Consider the following 20,777-nt stretch of genomic DNA (forward strand, 5'->3'; position numbering starts at 1 on the left):
AAAACGTAAGAGCTGCTTACAAGCTGTTTTCTGCAGGAGAGCAGTGACTCCTTACTCTGGCCTATGAATTAACAGGGAGAGGATAAAGGCTGAGTATCCCTCCTCTTCTCCTCCATCTTGTAGCTATGTCCTTTGTCTTTTGTCGCTGCCCTTTGCAAGCCATTTGGAAGCCAAGAGGGAGTGCACTGGAGACCCTACCACCTTCCAAGAGTCAATGACTCTCATTGTAACCAGGCCCCACCTGACCAATCCAGGACAGTGGATTGTCACACCACTTTTGATCCCACTTTTGGCTGCCTCTGACCACATCCAAACATACTTGTGATTTGGGGCTGTTTTAACTGGGCATACATTCTCACCTCCCTCAATTCTCCTTAGTTAATCTAAAGCAAATGTTTGTGAAGTAAGGAGGCCAGGTCTGGCCAGAGCCATATTGGCCACATGGCGGATGGCAGGGTCTGACATCTTGTCTTCATGCTGGGGGAAGGAACCCTCCCTTCCCCAATTACCTACCTGCAGGTAATGGGCTTGCTCCGACCCCTGGAGGCAGGGGCAGGCACTTGGCTGATAGGTTACTGAATCTGTCAGTCTAGTGCCTGGGACTGGGAATTTCCTGAGGATCTGCCGGCTGCACCTACCTATTTTAGTCCCAGACCAGCCTAGCCGCTGAACTCCATGCCACGTGTGTCTCCCTTGACTGCGTCCTGTGTCCTGTTTCCTGTCTCCTGGCTTGTCTTCAGTCATCATGGAGTCCCAATTCAGCTCTCCATTGGAGCTGAATTGGCTTGTTGGTATTGTTCTTGTTATTTCTTTCCTCTTTAGCATGTTTCCTAGCTGGGTTATGCATGCTGCAGTCCTCCAGTTGACTGTATAATAAAAGACTCCAATATTCTATAATTTAAAATGTGGCTTCTGAGGGCTAGGAAGGTGGCTCAGTGGTAGAGCGCTTGCCTTGCATGCATGAGGCCCTGGGTTCGATTCCCTAGCACCACATAAGCAAAAAGAAAAAACGCCAGAAGTGGCGCTGTGACTCAAGTGGTAGTGCACTAGCCTTGAGCTGAAGAGCTGAGAGACAGCACCCAGGCCCAGAGTTCAGGCCCCATGACCGGACCCCTCCAAAAAAAAATGAAACTTGCTTTTGGGCTGGGAAGGTGGCTCAGTGGTAGAGCACTTGCCTTGCATGCTTGAGGCCCTGGGTTCAATTCCTCAGCACCACATAAGAAAAAAGCCGGAAGTGGCACTGTGGCTCAAGTGGTAGAGCACTAGCCTTGAGCTGAAGAGCTGAGGGACAGTGCCCAGGCCCAGAGTTCAGGCCCCACGACTGGACCCAAAAATAAAATAAAATAAAATAAAATGTGGCTTCTGGGATGATTTACCTTACAATATTCGTATGGGGAAAATGGCTAAAGAAGTATGGATGGATGTACATGTGTGCTGTCTTCCTGTGGCATGCCTACCTGTGTAACACAAATCTTCTTTCTCTGAAATTCACTATGTCTTTTTATTTGGTATCTAAGGTCCAGTGGCCATACTTGACATGTGGAACTTCTGAAGTTTGGGCCTGGAGTTGAAAACTCTGATTTCAAAAACATTCCCTGAGTATCTTTTCAGTATTGTCAGATTTTTTTGTTTGTTTGTTTGTTGTTGTTGTTAGTTGCGGGTCTTGAACTATGGGCCTGGGTGTTGTTCCTCAGATCTTTAGCTCAAGGTGAGCACTCTACCACTTGAGCGGTAGTACCACTTCCAGTTTTCTGGTGGTTAATTGAAGATAAGAGTCTCAGAGGGCTGGGAAGGTGGCTCAGTGGTAGAGTGCTTGCCTTGCATGCATGAGGCCCTGGGTTCAATTCCTCAGCACCACATACACAGAAAAAGCTGGAAGTGGTGCTGTGGCTTAAGTGGTAGAGTGCTAGCCTTGAGCTGAAAAGCTGAGGGACAGTGCCCAGGCCCAGAGTTCAGGCCCCCAGACTGACCAAAAAAAAAAAAAAAATCCCACAGACTTTCTTGCCTAGGCTGGCTTTGAATCACGATCCTCAGATCTCAGCCTCCTGAGTAGCTAGGATTACAGTTGTGACCACCAGCATCGGCAATTGTCAGAATTTATAGTGATATCAACTGTCATTTGTGATGGATGTTTGTTATTTGTCTCTTTTCTCTTTTTTTCCTGGCAAGTTTTTATGAAAGGCTTATCAATTTTATTAATCTCAAGTAATTCATTATTGATTTAATCAATTTCCTTAGCGTTTTTATTTTCTATTTCATTGATTTCTGTTCTAGTCTTTATTATTCCTTTCTTCTGTCTAGCTTTTTTTTTAGTTTTTTAAAAAACATTTTCTTACTTTTTTTTTTTTTTAAATGTGTGCCAGTACTGGGGCTTGAACATAAGGCCTGGCTCTTTCTCTTAGCTTCTTCATTCATGGCTGGTGCTCTGCCACTGAGCCATAGCTCTACTTCTGGCTGTTTTGGTAGTTAATTGGAGATAAGAAGTTATACAAACTTTCTTGCTCAAGCTGGCTTCAAATTGCAATTATCAGATCTCAGCCTCCAGAGTTGGTAGGATTATAGGAGTGAGCCACCACCTGACTTTTTTTTTTTTTTTTTCAGTGTGGGGCCTGAACTCTGGGCCTGGGCACTATCCCTCAGCTCTTCAGCTTGAGGCTAGTGCTCTACCACTTAAGCTACAGCATCATTTCCGGCTTTTTCTGCTTATGTGGTGCTGAGGAATTGAACTCAGGGCCTTATGCATGCAAGGCTCTACCACTGAGCCACCTTTCCAGCCCCCACCTGACTGATTTTTATGTTTTTAAATATAAAGGCATTTAGAGTTCTAATTTTCTTCCTGTTTATTTTTCCCCAGCTGATTGCATTCCAAAGATTTTTAAGATGTATTTTAATTTTCATTGAGTTCATAATACGTTCTAAATTCCATCTTAAGTATTTTAATTGGCCCATGGTCTTTTGGAAATAAGTTATTTAGTTCTCAGATATTTGATGTATGTTTCTGTTTGTAATTCTGACAATTCTCTTGTAAGAATATATACTTGGTATATTTGAGCCTATTCCAACTTATTCAGAGTTTTTTGTAGCCTAGAATATGGTCTATATGGTAAACATTGCTTGTGCATTTGAAAAGTTAAGTGTTCTGTTGTTGTTGGGTGTGATAGCTATCAATTCCACCAAGTTGCTTATAACACTACAATTTTTTTCCATCCTTACTGACTTCCTGTTTATTCTAACAAACAAGAAAACTTGTTGAAGTCTCTGACTATGATTGTGCATTCTTATGTTTTTCCTTAAAGTTCATGTTGTTTGAAGCATGCTGCGGTTTATGAGTTCCCGCCCATATTATCTTATAATGATCAGCTGTTTTTCCCCTCACATGTGTAACACTGACTTGCACTCCACTAACCCTGGAATGACAGTGCCTGCAGGTCTCTGGAGATCTCCCTTCCTTGCAGAGCTCTGTATTTTGGGACTCTGTCCTGAGGACAGCTCCTTGAGTTGGCTGGGCTCCCAAACTCGGACTGGCTTCCCTACCTTTGCACTGTGGTCAGGTAACTTTTGCTAGGTACTAAAATGGAATAATCCAAAGGCTCCTTTCCATTGTTTCTCATTTCTTATGGTCACAGTCTTCAGAGTCATTGTTACAATATGTGGTCAGATTTTCTTTTATCAATTAGACTGAAGTGGAAAGATGAATTTGGTTCTCATTCTACACTGATCAGAAGTAGAGGTCTCATTTATGTTTCCTATGTAAAAACATGTAGAGAAGCATAAAATACAGATGAAACCATCTAGAAACAATGTTGTCTACCCATTAAAGAATTAAAAAGCAGATAAGTATTTAAGGTAAACAGTAAGTTTATTTGAAAGTGAAAGGAAATCTGTGAGAGAAAGTAGCAGAATCTCTCCATCAGAACTCTATCCTGGAATTCTCTTGGAGAGCAGTTTTTATAGTATGGTGTTACTGTCATATCCCCTCCCCTAAGCTTTTTACTGATTGCTTGATAGGGTGTATATGTGCCATCCTGGTTCTTTCTTTTTTCTCTCTCTTTTGGTCGGTCGTGGGGCTTGAACTCTGGGCCTCAGCTCTTCAACTCAAGGCAAGCACTCTAACGCTTGAGCCACAGCCCCACTTCCAATTTTCTAGTGGTTTATTGGAGATAAGAGTCTCCTGGACTTTCCTGCCTGGGCTGGCTTTGAACCACAATCCTCTGATCTCAGCCTCCTGAGTAACTAGGGTTACAGGTGTGAGCCACTGGCCCTGACCCATCCTGCTTCTTTTCATTGCTTGAACAGAAACCCAGGGCATTCTGAAAGAAGAAGTACTTGAGCAGGAGCCAAGGCACTACAGGAACAAGAAATACCATGATAGGGTCTCCCTGATAAGTGAATGTTAAATTCAAAATGTAAGGTGATACAAAAAAATTAACAAGACTTAAGAAACAAAGGACTTCCACTCATCTGGTCGAATCACTACTACATAACCCCATGCTGCTGATCACATATATAATATATATGTGCACATCAGAGGGAAACCAGGAGGACAACACAGAACTAGAGGGAATCAGGGAAAAACATACAACAGCAGGACCCATCAGCTGCACTGGACATTGATCAAAATGAACTAAGCTACTCAATGGCAGCGCTGGGAGGGAGGGAACAAGTGGGAAAGAAGGAACAGCTGATGCTATGTAAAACAAAAGGAATGTACATATCACCCAATGTGGAAGAAATAACTGTATTGCAAAGCTCATAGAACTCATAAATGTTATAGACCATGATAGACAATTTGCCCCATGAAAGTTAGAATGTGTTTGTGACATTAACTAAGCATCACTATCCCACAATACTGTGAAATTTGGGAAATTATGTAATCACTTAATCGCAATAAAGAATTTGAAAAAAAAAAAGACATACCTTGACGGGATACATTGTTATTGGCCATGTGTTATATCCACCATCTTCTATCCTCTCTGCCTAATACTTCCCCTATTTTCTTTCTCTCTCACATGGAATGTACTTATTTCATAAATGCTAATAATTCCAGAGAACTACTTTTTAAAGGTGAGGCAGGATGTTGGTTTATGAATAAAAATCTACATCCCAAGTCTGACATATGAATTAGAAAGTAATTATTTAACTTTTTCAAGTCTGAGATTGCCCATCATTATTTATTTGTTGTTGTTTTTTTGGTCGTGGGTCCTGAACTATGGGCCTGGGTGCTGTCCCTCAGTTCTTCAGCTCAAAGCTAGCTCTCTATCACTTGAGCCACAATGCCACTTCTGGCTTTTTTCGCTTATGTGGTGCTGAGGAATCAAACCCAGGGAAGGCCTCATGCCTGCACGGCAAGCACTCTACCACTGAGCCACCTTCCCAGCCCCTGCCCATCATTATTTTGCGAGGAAAAGTAAGACAAAGTAAATAAAAATATTTTATAAAATGGAAGTCATATGAAATGTAAAGTAGGATTTCAGTATGCAAAACATGGGAGAAGGGTTGAAAGATGTTGGCTTTCATTGTTAATTCCTTTTTCTTTTCTTTTTTTCCTTGCAGCTAGAGATAGTCACATTATTGAGTAATGGGACGTTTGCTACTTGGTATATCTGAACCAACCTTTGCTTTCCTCATGAAAATGGGCTTAACATCATTGTTCTTTTTCCCATGCTTTCTGCCCTTACTAGAAGTACAGCTAAAATCCTAGAACTCTTGACATTTATTTTAGAAGCACCTGGAAAGATCAAGCCATCACACAGATACTAGCCATAGCCTTATAGAGTTGCTGAATAAACGTTAACAGCTATCTGTCTCCAGATTTCTTGACATATATACAAATTGGGTGGTAGAAGCATTCCTGACAACTCAGGAGGAATAGGGGAACTAGATAGTTGAAAAATAGTTGTGTCTATAAGTTCCTTGTTTCAAGATGGCTGTATGAAGCAAAAAAATTGAATAAATCATGAACAGTCTCTGATACTTAGCATGTGCTCAATAAATATGTTTCATATGGATATAGATGGCCCTGTGACTCTCACAGGACTGTTGCAAGTATAAACTGAGCAGTGGTATTCTCTCTCTAGTCTCAGACACAACTACTATAGAAGTTTGAGCTAGGACTATTCATAGTAGTTTCCATCCCAGACTGCTTACCTTATTTACATAATTACCCACACCAGAAAGATCTTCAGCTTACATCATTACCTGTAGTTCCTTACTCTTAAAATCTCGAGTTGCCAGTAAAACTCAGCTCTGATCCCTCAGAAGGCTGACTTTGTAGTATTTGTTAAGAATGATGAGCTTCTTTGAAAGCAATTACAACCATTATGGGATAGACTCTGCCCAAGCCACCCTCATCATTAGCTTCCAGGTCTTGGCACATTAAAGACATATGTTTTAATATTTGTTTGCCCGGGAGATGAGTGGACACTTGTAGGACATAATTTTTTTCTTGGCAATATTTTACCATGCCAGCTATATAGTAAGTTATATTTGTTAGTGATCAATATGAAAAATGATTGTCTAACTAATAAGTGTGGCTAGAGTAAGAATTTATAATTCAAGAAATGTCATAGTTTTCTTTGTGTTCTCTCCAAAACAAGAATTTCCTGGGGTAATGATAGAAATTCCAACATAATGTATATAATTCTATGGAGTACTACCCTGCTACTCCTCCTCCTTTTCTTCCTTTTCCTCTTCCTCCTCCTTTTCTTCCTCCTCCATTTCCCCTCTTCCCCTTCTTCCACTACTCCCTCCTCTCCTTCCTTCTTTTCTGCCAGTACTAGTTGAACTCAGGGCCTCCTGTTGTTGTTTGGCTTTTTCTGGCACTCTGTCACTGGAGTAATGCCTCCAATTCTGGCTTTCTGCAGGTTTATTGGACATAGGAGTCCCTTGAATTTGTGTGTCCAGGCTGGCTTGGTATCTTGATCTTCCGATTTCAGGCTCTTAAATACCTAGGATTATAGACATGAACCACCAGATCCTAAGTTATTTTCACTCTTAGTTTGAATAACGACAAAATGTTATTGATGGAAAACCATGACATGGCAGAGAAGTACTTCTGGTTCATGGATTTGTACACTTTGTCCTTGGCTTCTGTCAAAGAACAAGACTATGAGACACACTAGTTGTGATAAGAAAAAAGGGGAGAAAAAGGTCTGGGTTGCTGGCAGAAACATAGCCAGAGGGAGCCATAAATGTAATATAAAAAGGCTTTCTTGACGGAGAGGAAAGGATTCCAGCCTTTCCATCCAGACAAGCAACTCTCTGGGTGGTCTAGGTTTGTGAGTCAGTCAGTCTTCTGATGTATGTCTAGAAATCACAAATAAAATAAGTCCATTTGTCAATCAGAAATGTCTCACCTGATCTGAAATAATTTCTTACTCATTTTCATTAGTTCAAGGGTGCGAGTCTGTATGTCTGTTTTTCTCTCTTAAACCAGTAACTTGTTTACCATTAACTTTGATACCATGACACTTCAGGAATCCTGATTACTTTTACTAAGAGTTGGATTTATTTATAGACTCTCTTTTTAAAAAGTTCAGAAGTAGTTTAAAATTTTAATATTTGCATCAAGATACATTTTTTTTCTTTCTTTAATATTTTGTCAGTCATGGATCTTGAATTCAGGGTCTGGGTGCTGTTCCTGAGCACTTTTGTTCAAGGCTGCTGCTCTACTACTTTGAGCCACAGCACCACTTCTGGTTTTGTGCTGGGTAATTGGAGAAAAGGGTCTGACAGATGTGGCTACCTGGGCTGGCTTTGAACTACAATCCTCAGATCTCAGCCTTCTGAGTAGCTAGGATTACAGGTGTAGGCCACCAGTTCAAGATACATTTATAACATGAAGGAATTATGTCCTTGTAATTCTAAACTCCACAATGACTCAGAATATTCAGAATTTGGCTTTTTGAGTTTGACTTATTTTGTTCAACTTGATAATTTTGCAAATGATATAACCTTCAGTTTTCTTTGTGACTAATATTTCAGTGTATGTATGTGTAAGATTGTTATCTTACCCCAACTGCATAATCAGAATTACCTCAGGAGCTTTACAAAATACATCTTCCCAGGCTCCAGCTCTCAGTTTAGGGGAATTCCAGTGACAAGAAGACTGAATGTTGTGTGTAGCTTTATTAAAAAGTTCCCCAGGTAAAGATGGTATACAACAACGATTAAGCTAAGAAAGGCCCAAGTTCAGGAGGTCAGCCACAGGTCCTCCAGGTGGAGGCCTTTGTAATCAACATCATCAGCAACTAGCTAGGGCCCCTTACAAAGCTGCTTCTTGTTTCCAAGGCTTCAGAATTGGTAGTTACAATTTGAGACACAGCAGGGCACAGCGCTGGGTGTGTTTGTGAAATCTGTCTGTGAAACACCTGATATAAGACTGTATTGAGGAATGAAAGCTGCAGACAAGAATCATCTCCAAAGTCTCCGCAAGTACCTATCTCACACAGAGTACAGTTATCTGTGCAGTTCTGTGCTAGATTGGAAAGCACCGCAGACTAGGGTCCTGTGAAACACCGTGGCTCCTACACAGGAGCTTGTTTTGAATGAAATCACATCTTCCTAACTTAACTCCCAGGATCTGACGATAGCTATCATACATTATACATTTGTTCCTAAGACATTTTATTCCCATGAAGGAACATATAACCTATCTGCTGAAGAAAAAGCCGTAAGTCCCCGTGTCCCCCACTCCCACCCCCAGCCCTGTCTTCTGCCTTGAGAGGTATCTATGATCAACTCAGACCTTTCAAACAGGAAAGGTCTTCTGAAACTAGAATCAGAATGTATGCGGTCCATGATTGATTGACTGATTGCATTTCATTCGTTCCACCGTCCGCAGTGCCTAAGTATCACTCGTGAGGTAAACGAAGGAGGTCACCGACCACGCGGAGCCCTCATTGCCTTTGCTACGAAGGGTCGCGTCGCACTCAGCGCGGCCCTGCGGAGCCGGCGCGGTCCGTGCGCGCGGCGCGTGGGCAGCTCGAGCAGGAACTACGTGTCCCGGCAGCCCGCGGGGCGGGTGGGCGGAGCCCGGGCGGGGGCGGGGGCCGGCGAGCTGGGGCATTGTGTCCGCCAGCGCCGGGCTGCATTTGTCTGCCGGAGGGTTGTTAGCGAGCGTGCGCCGCGGTGGCCGGCCGGGACTGCGAGTGTCCGCGGCGGCCGCGGCTCGGGCGGGAGGCCGAGGAGGAGGGACCACGCGCCCGCTGGCCGCGATCGCTGGCAGGGGGCGGGGTGCCAGCGGAGCAACATGCCCAGAGGCGCCCGGCGCCCTGACGACCCTTCGCGAGGCCAAGGGGCCGGGGCCGCTCTGGGGCTGCGGAGAGCATGAGCGAGGCCGGGGGGCGGCTCGGCTCGGAGCGCTGTTGAGGGAGCGACGAGCGCCGCACGCTCGCGGGGCGCGGCGGAGGGCGGGGAGCCGCGTGGGGAAGCCGGGCAGGTCCGCTGGCAGGCGGGAACCGACCGCGGGGAGCGGGAGTGATTTCCGACGCGGACGGGGGGGCGGCCCGGAGCCCCGCCGAGGCTCCAGCGCGCCGCCGACATGGGCAACGCCGGGAGCATGGATTCGCAGCAGACCGATTTCAGGGCGCACAACGTGCCTTTGAAGCTACCGATGCCGGAGCCAGGTGAACTGGAGGAACGGTTTGCCGTCGTGCTGGTGAGTGTGCGGCGGCCCGGCGTGGGGACCTGGGCCCCGGGCCGGGCGGCGTAGCGGACCCCCGCCCCCTCGCCCTCCGTGCGGAGCGAGCCTCCCGTCCCGAGGGGGAAGGCACCTTCCCCATTGTGGTCTGCCTGCCTCGCGCCTCGCCATCCTCCCTTGAGTCTCTCCTGGGGACCCGGGATGGGAACCGGGCTCGGGGGCGGGCTGCCCGGCCAGCCCTCACCCATTGTCTAGCGGGAGAGGCACCTCGCGGCGCGCGTCCCCCCGGAGGTGCGGCGTGCGTGTGGAGAGGAGGTGGTGCGCGGGCTGGGCACGGGGGAGCGGCGAGCCGATGGGGCTTTGTGTTTAAGAAAGAGAAGAAAAAGGAGAAGGGAAAGCCCCGCAAACCCTGAGCCCGTTCGGACCCTCGCTCGGGCCGCCCAGTTCCTAGGCCTTGCGGGGTCCCCGGCAGTGGGGGCGCAGGTGGCCGGCCGCAGGCGCCCGGGCACGGCGTGGAGAGAAGGCAACTTGAAGTGTGGACATCGCGGCGTGACGGAGCGGGGAGAGTCCGGGTCCCCGGGTCCCCCACGCGGGAAGGAGGCATCGGAAACCCCAGCGGAGCAGAACCTCAGGCGGGGAGGGCGGGGGGGAACCTCGTGTGTTGTTGTGCCCTTTGGTTTTAAATCATAAAACACGAACGTGCACTTTGGCCGGGACGTGTTGCGAGCTGTGTTAACTACGTGGGCGACCCCCGGGCTCCCCCAAGCCAAGTCCCCAGCTCCGCAGCCAAGGCCCGCAGTCAGCGTCTCCCAGCCTTCCAGTTTCTCAAATCCACGATTCGGAAGCCTGCCTCCTTTTTCTGTCTCCTTCTCCTGCTGGGAGCTCAGTTCTGGGCCGTAACCAACCACTTTCGGTCGTGCTGTGAGCTCAAGAGGGTGTGGTGGCCTTCCCTAGCCCCGGCCGGGGTTTGAGCTACACTTGGTCCCTACATTTTCAGCTTTAGTGTTCCAGACTCTCTTAAGGAATATTGAGGGGCAAACGACCAGACTGGGTCGTCCCTAGGCTCACACTCGCACATCCTCTCGTTGGTCACCTCAAATCCCAAAAGCTAGGCAGAAAGAGGAACTTCTAATAGCAGGCAGTCCACCATCTGACACTACCTTGCAACCTCTTTTGGCGTATCACCTACACAGCTTTGGAAAATAAGGACTTGAACCCTAGATCCGAAGTCAGTTTTCTGAGGTTTGGATGGTAACTGAGACACTTAAATTGCCTTTCTTCTGGGCTTGCAGAAAGGACTGCCTTGCTATGGGGATTTTGTTCGGGATGGCAGGTTATAGCTTTATCTTCTCTAGGAGGGCAGGGGCCACAAGCTTTTTCAGGCCACCGGGAAACTGGCTTTTCAGTGGGGGAGATAGAGGAGGTTGCTTCTTCAGTGATGGCCCACAGCTGCTCCCCTGCTTTAAGATGGGATCCTGAAGCCTAGGCTTACATGACTTCTCAAGGAAGTCTGGGTGCGTATTTGCACTGCCTTTGTGGAGACGAGCGATTTTCTTCAAGAAAGAATTGTTTCTAACAGACATATGGGTCTTACCTTCGGGCTCTGGGCTTTTTGTTTTTCCCTCCGTGCTGTGGTGCTATTTGTGTGTTAGAGGGGCTAGTGACACAAGGAAACCAGTGCAGCAGCCATAATAATAACAATAATGCAATTAAGTTCTGCTCAACTGGGATTGCATTTTTTTGCATGAGCTTTCAGTTACCCTGCTGATTAATAACACATGGTATGAATTAATCTGTAGAAAACTGATGTCCTTTTATTAACATGGTGAATTGTGTTCCCATTAAGTCTAGCAGCCACTGTTAGTGTGTGGACTTTTATGATTGTACATCACAGACTCCTTGGGGTGGCGGTTGTTTGTTGTGGCTACTTTTCCTCTACTGTGCGTCACATACAGTTCTGGGTGCAGTTCTTTTAAGTTGTTTACAATATTCTGTGCTACTCAATCAAATAAACAACTATAATAAAAAAAACCCATCAAAATCCCTGGCTGACCTTTTTTTTTTTTTTTTTTTGAATAGAGACAGATTTTGGGACCTCAGCTTGTAGACTCTTGTTAGGAGCTCACTTAAACCAGTGATGTTTACTCTTCCATCTGATCTCCATTTGCTCTGGGATGATTTATGAGTGGAGTCAAAGGAAACCTTTCCAAATATCCAGTATCATGTGTTGACTTACCTTGTGTTCAGTTTTTTTGTGGTGCTATATACTCAACACTTAACTTTGTCTTTCTTTGCTCTTCATGAATTGACTGGGAATTAGTTACAACCATTTCTTGAAATTAAGCTTGAGAGGTAAGTTTAGTTGGCAGGTATTTAGCTGGCAGGTATTGTGTTATGTGGAAGAATTCGCTCCCCTTACAGTGGGCATTATCTTTGCACTAGCAGTATTAGCTCTTTTCCCTCCTCTTTTTGCTTTTTTTTTTTGACAGAGTCTTGGTTTATAGCCCAGGCTGGCCTTGAACTCAAAATCCTGCCATGCTGGATTAAAATCATGGGCCACCATGCCATGCTGTTTTATTTTCTTATATAATAAAGATCACATGTGGGTTTCAGGAGGAAAACTAGATGATAATATTGTGCTGAAAAGTGTACAAGCACCTCATTGTAAGTATAACTTACATCAATAATGAATGTGCCATGTTAGGCTAGGAAAACAATTCCTTCCAACATCCAGCTGTAGAATATTTAAAGGCTTAAAAAGGGAGGAGTAAATAAAAATTAAAGTGATAGTTCATCTTATTTTCTGTTAGTAACTCCTTAATAGAGCAAAAACCTAGAGCATTGGTAGAGCATTGACTGTATCTCCTACCCTCAACAGGTCATATGTGGTAAATTGTAGAAATCTAAGAAAAATAGTTAGTGGTTATGAATGGGAAGAACATAGGAGAGGGCAAAAGACAGTCACTGAAATAAGATGAGAGGAGAGCTCAACTTTCTTTCTTTCTTTTTTTTTTTTTTTTGGGTCCATCATAGGGCCTGAACTCTGCGCTTGGGTGCTGTCCTTCAGCTCTTCAGCTCAAGGCTAGGGCTCTACCACATGAGCCACAGCGCCACTTCGGCTTTTTCTGCTTATGTGGTCCTGAGGAATCGAACCCAGGGCCTCATGCATGCAAGGCAAGCACTCTACCACTGAGCCACCTTCCCAGCCTGAGAGATAAGCTTTTAAAATTTCCTGTGAATTATTACTAGTACAATTGGATCCTTAGTTTACTCCTTATGAGGAAAACCTCCTTCCTTTATCCTATTTTCAGTATTGCTATAATAATAGTTTGAAAGTTATGTTTATTTAAGGAAAAAAAGATTACTGACTTAATGTATACATTTAACCATTTGGATCTCTTGAAACATCCTTTTCTGGTTGTTATAAGGTGATATGTTATAAGGTATATGTATGTATGCATGTGTGATATTTCTGTTATGCTCATCACTTGAAGTGTCTCATACATGATAAGTTTGGTGCATTTTAATCTTTGTTCCTTTGGAAAATGTGTGTGTGTGTGTGTGTGTGTGTGTGTGTGTGTGTGTATGTATTTGTAGTTTACATTAGCCTGGGTTTTTTTGAGTCATACACATTTATGATTACATAGCCATGAGGCTATGTAAAGTGTTTCTTTAACATTGTCTAATAACGGATTGCAAACACACAAATCACCCTTGTTTTTCATTTTCAAATGTGATGCCATGAGGGTGAGTCTTGGTGGGTGTTGTAAACAGCCATGGTTTTTGTCTGTGGATACTTCGACACTCTACAGTATCGTTTACTAGCTTTTAGTCACTAATGGTAAAGTATGTGTGCAACATAAAATGTAAGTTCTCCAGTTCTTGGTTGGGGAGCTCTTCTTAGAATTCTTCTTTGAACAGCTAGGTAAAGCCTAGCTTTCAGTATCAACATAATTTCAGTATCAATACCACACAAGCAGATGCAAAAGATAGATTAGGAAATAATGGTGTAGGACTATATTATCTCATGTTTGATATGGAGAACTGGTTTAGTAGCTCATTGAATCAATTTTCTTCTGATTTTTTTCTTTTTATTTGCACTAAATGAATGTAGTTATTTTGCCTTGGGAAGGAGTAGGAGCACTTTGAGGCAGCCCCTTGTTAGCAAGACTTATACTTACTTGCCCTCACCAAATCTTATTGGTAACTCCAGCCATCAGTAGCATGAATGCCTAAGTTATGATTACTTCCGTGGCCTGAAGTTATCTGGTTATTAAATAACCAGTCTGGGATATTAACTAGATTTGAATCTCTTTCCTTACTCTCTCCTGCCTTCCTTCATTATATTACATTTTCCCAAACTTACAATTGAGGGAATAAAAAGAAAAGGGCTTGGGATCATGGTAAAAAAAATTCCTAAATCTGATAAATGCAAGTTTCAGATTGTATACAGTTGTAGAAATTTCTCTGAAGTGATTGAAGTGAGATGTATTTGATATTTATCTTTAGATGTCAAACCTTTTGCATCAGTGTGAAGTTGAATATAAATGTGATTCAAAAGTGTACTGTTTAATTTTTCTTTTTAGGGGCAGATTTGAAATGCCTTGATTGGAAAGTTTAGGTTTAGGTTTAGGTTTAGACTGCATACACTTCCAGTGTAATTACCTGTGAAAGGGACAAGGAAGGTCAAGTTGTAAAAGCTTTGTTTCCCACTTTTCACCACTTCATGGGGAGCACTTGCCATGGGATCTGTTGAGCAGATGGATGGGTGGGAGTGTAGTGAGGCCATCACATGCTGCTGATTTGTTTTCTCACATCCTTTCTCTTGCTGTCAGGGAAAGAGAGCTGGAAGGGGGTTGGGTATTGACACTTTGAACTGTCACAATTTCACTCTGCATTTTTTTTTTTTTGTTTGTTTGTTTTTTTTCCCTCCAGAGTGGAAATGGATATATAAGGCTATGTATATCATCATTATCAGCATACGTTTTTCCTTCTAATAAAACCAGTAAGAACTGTGAAGATATATTTGAGTACTTGAGATAGAAGTTGATCAGATTGTATACTCTCAATGCAAATATTTGGCTCTGGTGAGAGACTGACAGCAAGGTAAACATGAAATTGAGGAGAAAAATGTGCATGCCTTTAAATCCCTCAGAAGAAGACGACTTGCTTTTTTTTTTTTTTTTGGTTGGTTGGTTGTGGGGCTTGAACTCTTGGCTGGCCTGGGCTCTGTCCTTCAGCTCTTCAGCTCAAGGTTAGTGCCCTACCACTTGAGCCACAGTGTTACTTCCATTTTTCTGGTGGTTTTTTGGAGATGGTCTCACAGACTTTCTTGCCTGGGCTGGCTTTGAACCGCAATCCTCAGATCTCAGCCTTCTAAGTAGCTAGGATTACAGGCGTGAGCCACTGGTGCCCAGCAGGAAGACTTACTTTTACCTGATGGCCTCTAACCTACTGACTAGGAATCAGGAGACCTTGATTTTAGAATCTTACCTGCTACACCAGCTTGGGCAAGTTAAACTCCTTTCCCTGGCCCTTTGTTTTCTTTATTTGTGTATAGGAATTAAATTTGGCACAGTTCTGAGGGTAGTTGTCAGATGATTGAAATCATAGTGTAAAACTTGTGATATAGAACCTAATACATTGTGATTCATTGGTCAAGTTTTTGTTGTATATGTCCTTGTTCTGTGTGGTCTAGAGAGTGGAATTCCCTAGCGTCACTGAAAATCCTGTAATGGAGAGGTAGTTTAACAGACTTGTCAAAAAATGCATGAGTTCTCTGTCAGAGACAGAGCTATGTGAAAATACTGGAGACAGAAGATCCTTCCCACTGCAAGATGCAGCAAGTGAATTATTGACTCAAAAGATGCTCTTCTGAATCTGTCATGTTTGCAACAGGTTGAGATGACTCTCTAGCATGTGTAAGTAGAAGAGGATCTTTTCCTAGGTACCAAGAGGAAACAAGTAACTTTAGGCTCATGTGCTAGAATTTAATTTCCTGGATGACTTGGTCATTTAACGTGTGACAGTTGTCCAGAAGGGACCAATACAAGAACACTGCTTATAGATGATTGTCTTTCCTTTGGCAAGAGGGTGTTGTTATCTAGAATCCTTTTCAGGACAAAACAGTGAACCCTTGTACAAGAACAGATTGGGAGAGTTTAGGAGGGAAGGTGAGAAACAAGCAATGCTGCTACTTGACAGAAGCCCTCTTGTAGAGTAGCTTTCATTTAGTCCCTCAATGACAAGAAATGTGTCCCCAGACTTTGGGATCATGATTTCTGAAGAGAGGCTTCACGTAATCTTTAGCTTTTTACTATTTTAATAGTGGAGGGAGAGATAGGTCATCCATTGTGTTCCCATTAAAATTCTATAGGGAGAACTGCTTCTCCTTTCCCCAGTCACCCTGCCCTCTTGCCCAGAAGGGACTAAAGTTTTCAACTTAAATGACAGATTCAGAAGCAATGCTGGCAGTGGATTGTGGGGCCAGGATGGTGGGGAATCCCCAAGTGTGTAAATACCAAGTTCTCACTTGGTGATATTATGGTATTTGATGTCACAAACAGATGTATACTTTCTTTTGCTCGCTCTTTCCTTCCTTGCTTGCTTGCAGCATGAGCCACCAGCACCCAGCTGCTTGTCACACTCTTGAAAAAATGAATTGGCAAACATTAGTGTCCTCATACAGTTTATTGTTTTTAGGACAAACTTTCTGTAGTTTTTGTGATCCCTTGTCACATCTTCCATGTCCTTGTATAGTTTGCAGTTGGCTGCAGTTGGTGACTCTTTTGCATGTAACCTTAGTGCACTTTTACCTTTATGAAGAAGCTCTGTTATATATCAGCCCCTATATTCATTGTTACAGACGCTAAAACCTCAGAGCCTGAAGATCTGTTCTCTCAGGAAAATTAGGACAACTTTCTTTCTTTTTTTTTTTTCCTTGTTCTTTTTTGCCAGTCCTGGGACTTGAACGTAAGCCTGGGCACTGTCCCTGAGTCTCCCTGTGCTCAAGGCTAATGCTCTACCACTTGAGCCACAGCACCACTTCCGGCCTTTTCTGTTTATGTGGTACTGAGGAATGACACTCAGGGCTTCATGCATGCATACTAGGCAAGCATTCTACCACTAAACCACATTCCCAGCTATAACTTTCCTTTTTAGCATAATGGCTCTCAAGGGTCATCTCTCTTGACCAATTTCTATGGCATAGAAGTCATAAATGGTGCCCGTTGTCTGACTTCTCCTAGCATACTGGGTTTTGGAAAAAATATCACATACATTTTTGGCCAGATGTCTGCATCTTTGGGATACTAAGATGTCACAAAACTATGCCTGAAAAGTGTTCATTAGTTTCAAGTCTTGTTTGCTTAGGGAATTTTCTTTCCTTGTTTTTTCTTTCTTTAAGACAGTTTGGTATAACACCTTATTTAAGGTAGGATGAAGAAAGAATTGAAAAGTTAAATAAAGCTAGTTTTTGATCTTGGTGTATATACACACACACACATACATTTATACATATATGTATATAGACATATACATATATGTACACAATGGAGTTTAAACCCACTTTTGGTAGGCAGATACTTTGGCACTTGAACCATACATCTAGCCCAGGAGTTTAAAAAGCTCCATGTAAGACTTGGCTGTACATACAGGCTTAGTAGAGAGTTATTCTGCTAGAAAGAAAGCTTTTCCGTTTTGCCTCAAAAATTAAGCATACAGATAAAAACTAGTGAAAAAATAAGATGATGAGTGCAATAGGAAAGTGATTGTTCAAGAAATGAGAAAATTTGGTGAATTTAGGAAAAGTTGAGAACAGTTTAAAAAATTCATGTGCTTGATTCAAGAATAACTGTTGAGAAAGAAGAATCAAAACCTGCTGAATGGTAGACTTAGTTAACTAAGAACCATCAAATTACAGGAATGAAGATTTACAGAGACAGTACTATATATTACAATTTAAGATTGAGCAGTGTTTGGAGGAAGGAGAAGGATTGGGATTAGGGGGGGAGGGGGGAGGCTGGGAAGGGATGTGAAGGATAAACAAAGGAGGAGGCTGCAATGCTTGGTAAGAAATGTACACATTATCCTGCCCATGTAACTGTAACTCCTCTGTACAGTATGTTCACAAATAAAATTAAATTAAATTAAAAAAAAAAAAAAAAAAAAAAAAAAAAAAAGATTGAGCAGTGACCCTGAGTTGTCCTTCTGGCTTAGAGCAGTAATAGATCCATTGTAGTTTTGCTTGGGACTCTATTCTACAGCCTAATTGTTTGTTGGTTCAATGCAGGCCTTTTGCTTTGATCTCTGGTCTTACCACTTACAAAGACTTGATGAGCTTGGCTTCCTGGAGTGAAATTCAAATACACTTGTGAAATGTAAACAACATTCATTTATTAAGAATCCTATAATCAAGGCAAATTGGCATGCTTCTATAAGCAATTAGCTTTGGGAATAGAAAGATAAATAGGATACTAGGTCAAGAATGAGCTGATTGTTCTCAGTGTAAGACTCTAGTTACTCCTTTATGAGTTAAAACATAAGCAAATAGACATTCCTCCTATTCATAATCTTTAGCATTGTGGCCTTAGGTTTGAGGGCAGCATACGTAGTTTTCTACAACAGAGAGAATAGAAGCAACTAGTGTTTTATATTCATCTAAAATACAAATCTTTCAAAGAGATGTATGTAGGAGATTTATGAACAGATAACATTTTCTAGTAATTGGAAACAGGGAAACAAGCTAATGGTGTTTTGATTTTTTTGGGGGAAAGGGGTCAGGGTCTTTAACCTTTTATCTCAGCCTCTTGATGGCTGGAATTATAGGCATTTGCTACTGTACATGCTCCATAATGGGTTTCATTTTGATGTCAAAGGTAAAGAAGATGAGTATAATGGCATCTGCGGTTCTTGAACCATGTTTTTTGTTTGTTTATCATGATAACAGTAAAATTTCAGTAGTTGGATATATCACTATCAGATGTACCAGGGTAGCACTCAGTTTGTACAGTGAATTAAATCCCACCACATATCTTGTGAAATCTTGGGAGCAGAATGCAGAGGGGGTGGGTCAGGTGAACAGTTTCATCAGCTTTGTCTCTTTTCCTGTAATGGGAAGCTTTGCCATTCTTTTTGAGAAAGCCTTTTCTGTTAGATAACAGTTGAGCATTTTGACTCATCAGAGTTCATTATTCCAAAAGACTTCCTACTGGTCAATCTGGAAAGCCAGTTTAGTCCTAATATTTTGGGGCTAGGATGCCATAAACTTGGCAGTGGTGATTCCCTGGGACTTGCAACAAAATCAGTCTATTGCCAGCTAACTAGGGTATACAGATGTAAACTTGAGGAAACTGTTTAGAACTGTGTGTGGCTTCCCAGGTTTGTAGAGTTTTCCAGTTACCACTCTTGAGTCTTCTTTAATATTTTCAATAGTAGAATGCTTGAATCTCAAGGTAGACTTTTTGGAAAGTTTGTTGGCTCAGAAATTCCATACCATTTAGGAATTACCACCCTCCCCCAATCATTTAATGAAGTAGTTCTTTCCCTCACCCCCTTGAGGTGCAGGCTGGGATTTGAGATACACTTGTTTGTCCAGTGCTGTACCATTTGAGTCACTCAAAAATAACTATATTTTTAAATTTTGTTTTTATTTTTTTGTCAGTTGAGGGCATATCACTCCTTCCCTCACTGTCTACCAGTTTTTCTCTCCCATTCCCATCAACAAGTTGAATAGTTCATTTTCAACATAGTCTTCCATGCATTGGTTATTTTTGAGATAGGGTCTTGCTTTATGCCTCACTGGCTTGAACTGAGAACCTCATATTCATGCTTCCTTTTGTTGCTGAAATGGCAGGTATGCTTTACTTTCACCAGCCATTGCATTTCTGCTGTAGCTTGGGATGACGTGTTTGTGCTACCATGCCTACCCATAGGTTAAGAAATGTAAACAAACATTTTTGCCCACACTCACCTCTAATCTCTTACTGAGATTCCCAGATTTCCTCCTCCATAGTAACTAGGCAGACTTGTGCCACTGCTCAGACTAATGTAATTCTTTAGTTAGATACTTGTTATTATTACTGTGTTGTTGGTCATGGTGCTTGAACTCTGGGCCTAGGTGTTATTCATCAGCTCTTCAGCTCAAGGTTAGGGCTCTACCACTTGAGCCACAGCACCACTGCTGGCTTTTTCTGTATATGTGGTGCTGAGGAATTGAACCCAGGGCTTCGTGTATGCAAGGTAAGCACACTACCACTGAGCTACCTTCCTAGCCCCTAATACTTACATTTTATTTTAGCTCAATAATACCAGAAGTCCAAGTTTAGTTCCCTTTTGAGTTTTCTGTTGATAATGAAGAAATGTTAAACAATTGCTTTTTTTTTTTTTTTTTTTGTTCTGGACTGGGCCCTGGTGGCTCACACCTGTCATTGTAGCTACTCAGGAGCAAAAAAGCTCAGGGACAGTGTTCAGACCCTGAATTCAAGCCTCATGACTGACTCCCCCCCCCCCCCCCAATTCTTTAGAATGACATTACTTAATCATCCATTAAAAAAAATCTCTTTTAGACTGAGTATACTGTGGTAACTGGTGCTCAGATGAGGAGATAGAATCTCACCCTCACAAATGCTCCTCAGACATGGTTAGACTTGGCTCCTTGCCTCTCTAGCTGCAGTCTCTCACCTGCTGTACCTTTTTAGTGGTCGTGCTTAGGTGGAGGAGAGTAGGCCACAGGATTATGCCTGTGGTTGGATTCTAAATGCTTCTAACCATGAGGTTTCCACCACTTCCTTTAAGAGATTTCCCCAGTGCAACATTAGGCAGTGTTGATGTACAGTGTCTTCTTGATGCTGTTAAATGTCACCATTCTCACCACTGATTACCTTAATGGTATTGGTGCGAATGTGTATAGTACCTTGTTTTTCATAAAACTGAAGACATGTTGATTTGTGTTCCTAGAATTAAGTGTGAGTGTGTATGTGGGGGAGATTTTCACACTGAAAATGAACATTTGCAGTTTGGGGTAGCAGTCTTTGCAGTTAAGTACTTACAAGTTACAGATTTTGTATCTTGTCTCTCGACTCATCATCCTGGTCATTTAGCTTTCCCTGTCTTTCTTGATGGCTGTTAATATATTAAA

General features: G+C 42.8%; 1 protein-coding gene across 1 annotated transcript in view; it reads left to right on the forward strand.

Moving 5' to 3' along the window:
- Positions 1-9,397: 9,397 nt before the first annotated feature.
- Positions 9,398-20,777, forward strand: part of Fmnl2 (formin like 2) — a 288,837-nt gene continuing 277,457 nt past the window's right edge. Inside the window, 1 exon segment of the mRNA XM_042683447.1 lies at positions 9,398-9,658. Within this exon segment, the coding sequence (XP_042539381.1) occupies positions 9,542-9,658 (117 nt within the window). The 5' untranslated portion in view covers positions 9,398-9,541.

This window comes from Dipodomys spectabilis, unplaced genomic scaffold (assembly GCF_019054845.1).
Source record: "Dipodomys spectabilis isolate Male_0828 unplaced genomic scaffold, ASM1905484v1 ptg000081l, whole genome shotgun sequence".
Classification (NCBI taxonomy): Eukaryota; Metazoa; Chordata; class Mammalia; order Rodentia; family Heteromyidae; genus Dipodomys; species Dipodomys spectabilis.